We start from the raw sequence: 3,039 nt of genomic DNA, 5'->3' as shown, positions 1-3,039 counted from the left end.
TGTCTAACTCTGAACCTAAGCGACACTGACATGGCACAGTGCCATCTCCACCCACCCCGTGACTGTTCCGTCCATTAAAAATTGACACGCTGTCTGCCTCTCCTGCTTGAAAAAGCAATGTCGGCCACAGACGCTACCAGCGTCCAAGAAAATACAAAAGGGGCTGAACTCTAAGCAAGTCAGCTAAAAGCCTTAAGGTGCATCTTGTGTAGATGTACAGGATTTGGCCGGTCCCCTGTATACCAAGGGGCCTAGCAGAAACAGGCATGTCGTAGTTGTCCCTGAGCTCCACGATGAGGTCCTGAAGTGGTGTGTGAGTTGGTTTGAAAGTAACCATGGTGATTTTGGCGAGGCCAGCGGTTTCACCAGTTTTATCTCCATGGAGCATGCAGAGAGGTGGTGGTGAAGACTGAGCTGTTCGAAGGAGGGGGGGCGGTGGGTATGCAAATGACAGACTGTTGCCACCAGCTATCTCTGACTTTCATGTCGAGTATTGGCGCAATTGAGTTTTTTTTTCATGGAAGGAGAGGGGGACTGGGAGCTGCGTAGAAATGAGGCGAGGTCTGAGATGTGATATGACTTAACTGGGAAGAGTTCACTGATTGTCATCCTGTGGTTTTTCATGATCTATTGCAACTCAACCAGCAAGGGAACAAATTTTCCTGACAGCCTGCTATTCGGTTGTAAACCTCTCGTAGTCTTGAACTAAGGACCAGCACCTGGCTTCCATTCCTGTTTATAGTCCGAAAGGACAGCTATGTGATCCCTTCCAGACACAAATACATGGAAATAAGGTGATTGCCGCTCATGACTGAGATTCTAAACTCAGTGTTTAAACCTGAGAGGAAAATTCAGAATTTTTTTTTTCTCAACATCTAGATCTGGCATTCTTTTTATTTCCAATTTTGTTATATTGTCCTAACTTTATCACCATTGCCCACACTGCTGAAAGGATGGAAGTAATGGTTGACAACCTTGTTCATTATTTTGATGGAGATACTGTGGTTTGTGTAGCAAGATATGGTAACAGTTCTTCCACGTCTGCACTTCCTTTGTGATAGTGCACCAGAACTATAACTGCATCAGACAGCAGGAAGAAAAGTAAACAGAAGAAAAATGTCACCCCTTCTTAAAGAATTTAAACTCTTGTGTACGTTAAGTAATAGATTGCCATGTGATTGTTCCAGTGTATTCTGGAGACTAAGAAACTGCTGAGTAATTTCATCAATAATTTCACTGCATTATCAGGTCTTATTGTTCATAATGATAATGGAATATAGTGTGAACATGAAATTAGTTTTTCCAAAGGAGGTGAAATTCTGAGTTAGCTTGAATCTTTCTACAAATGAGAAACCAGGCCTTTAAGGGAATGGTACACACCTTGGTTTCCCTAATGCCAGTCTGGAGATCCCAGTGCAATGTAGTGGTCTGCTGCTTCATACCAGTAAAGTCACCACAGTCCTAGCAGACCACAGTAGAGACAGAGAGATGACTGGTGGTGGTTTAACCTGAGGGTCACCATGCCTCAGGTGAGGGTGATGTTGAGAAGGGGAGTCCTTCACGGTAACCACAGCTGGTGCAGGAATAGAACCCATGTTGTTAGTCACACTGCATCGTAAACCAGCTGTCCAGCCAACTGATCATCCAGCATGGTATGTTATTGAAACAAAGCAGTAAGTTCTAGAGAAACTCAGCAGATCTGGTAGCACCTGTAGAGACAGAAACCCATTTAACATTTTGAGTCTTAGAACAAAGAACAAAGAAAATTACAGCACAGGAACAGGCCCTTCGGTCCTCCAAGCCTGTACCGACATGCTGCCCATCACAACTAAAACCCCCTACCCTATCAGGGACCGTATCCCTCTATTCCCATCCTGTCCATATATTTGTCAAGACGCCCTTTAAAAGTCACTAGAGTATCTGCTTCCACTACCTCCCCCGGCAGCGAGTTCCAGGCACCCACCACCCTCTGTGTAAAAAAAAAAAAAAAAAAACTTGCCTCGTACATCACCTTTAAACCTTGCCCTTTGCACCTTAAACCCATGGCCCCTGGTAACTGACTCTTCCACCCTTGGAAAAAGCTTCTGACTGTCCACACTGTCCATGCCCTTCGTAATCTTATAGACCTCTATCAGGTCGCCCCTCAACCTCTGTTGTTCCAGTGAGAATGACCCAAGTTTCTCCAACCTCTCCTCATAGCTAATTCTCTCCATACCAGGCAACATCCTGGTAAATCTTTTCAGTACCCTCTCCAAAGCATCCACATCCTTCTAGTAGTGTGGCGACCAGAATTGAACACCAATGACCAGCATTAGATGAACAGAGTTGAACCAGAATTGTCTGACTCCTCTTCAGAATGATCTATATTCTTGTATACGTTATGTTTTTGAGGAGTTGTGTGTGAGCTTCTCTCCCATTTAGCCACACCATTGACAACAACAACAGCATTTCTCTTGCACCTATAAAATAATGAAATACCGAAAAGCACTTGAAAGGAATATATTTGCACAAAAAAACGGTAACAGTACAAAGGTTTAACTGAATGTATTTCCAATCGTCCAAATAACATTTGGCCAGGCTAGCAAAAGCAATTTAAGGAGCATTTTGAAGAAGAGAGAAGTGGAGAGGTTTAAAGAGGGAATTTGAAGCTTAAGGCAAAGTGACTGGAGGTACCAAAAGTAGGATGAAGGAAGCAGAGAAGATGCACAGAGGCAAGACTGGAGGAGGCCTGAGTTCTTCAGTGGGGCTTGAGGTAACTGTGATTAGGAGAGGTAAAGCCACAGACTGATTATTCAAAGTATGCATTAGTGCTGAGTACCAGACCAGCGCTTTAGTAAGTAATTTATCACTCAATCTGCAGGATTCTAGCAGCAGCTTCCACTTTATTGTAACTGTGGAAATGTGTGGGCTTTTGTGGATGTCACGCAGCCACAATTCAGTAAATCTAACGATGCCTTTATTCTCTGAAGGGTCATTAGAAAAACCGTAAGGTTGTAGCTACTGCATTTCCAACCCAAATTGATCCAATTCTCATAAACT

The 3,039-nt window shown here is 43.7% G+C and overlaps 1 protein-coding gene across 1 annotated transcript in view; it reads right to left on the bottom strand.

The window, feature by feature from the left end:
* Window positions 1–982: 982 nt before the first annotated feature.
* Window positions 983–3,039, bottom strand: part of LOC125484701 (sodium/hydrogen exchanger 9-like) — a 54,460-nt gene continuing 52,403 nt past the window's right edge. The window contains exon 5 of the mRNA XM_048604492.1: window positions 983–1,077. Within this exon, the coding sequence (XP_048460449.1) occupies window positions 983–1,077 (95 nt within the window). The remainder of the gene's footprint in view (window positions 1,078–3,039) is intronic.

This window comes from Rhincodon typus, chromosome 13 (assembly GCF_021869965.1).
Source record: "Rhincodon typus isolate 14 chromosome 13, sRhiTyp1.1, whole genome shotgun sequence".
Lineage (NCBI taxonomy): Eukaryota > Metazoa > Chordata > Chondrichthyes > Orectolobiformes > Rhincodontidae > Rhincodon > Rhincodon typus.
The sequence above is the reverse complement of the archived record's forward strand: the minus strand, read 5'-3'. Positions and strand labels throughout refer to the sequence as shown.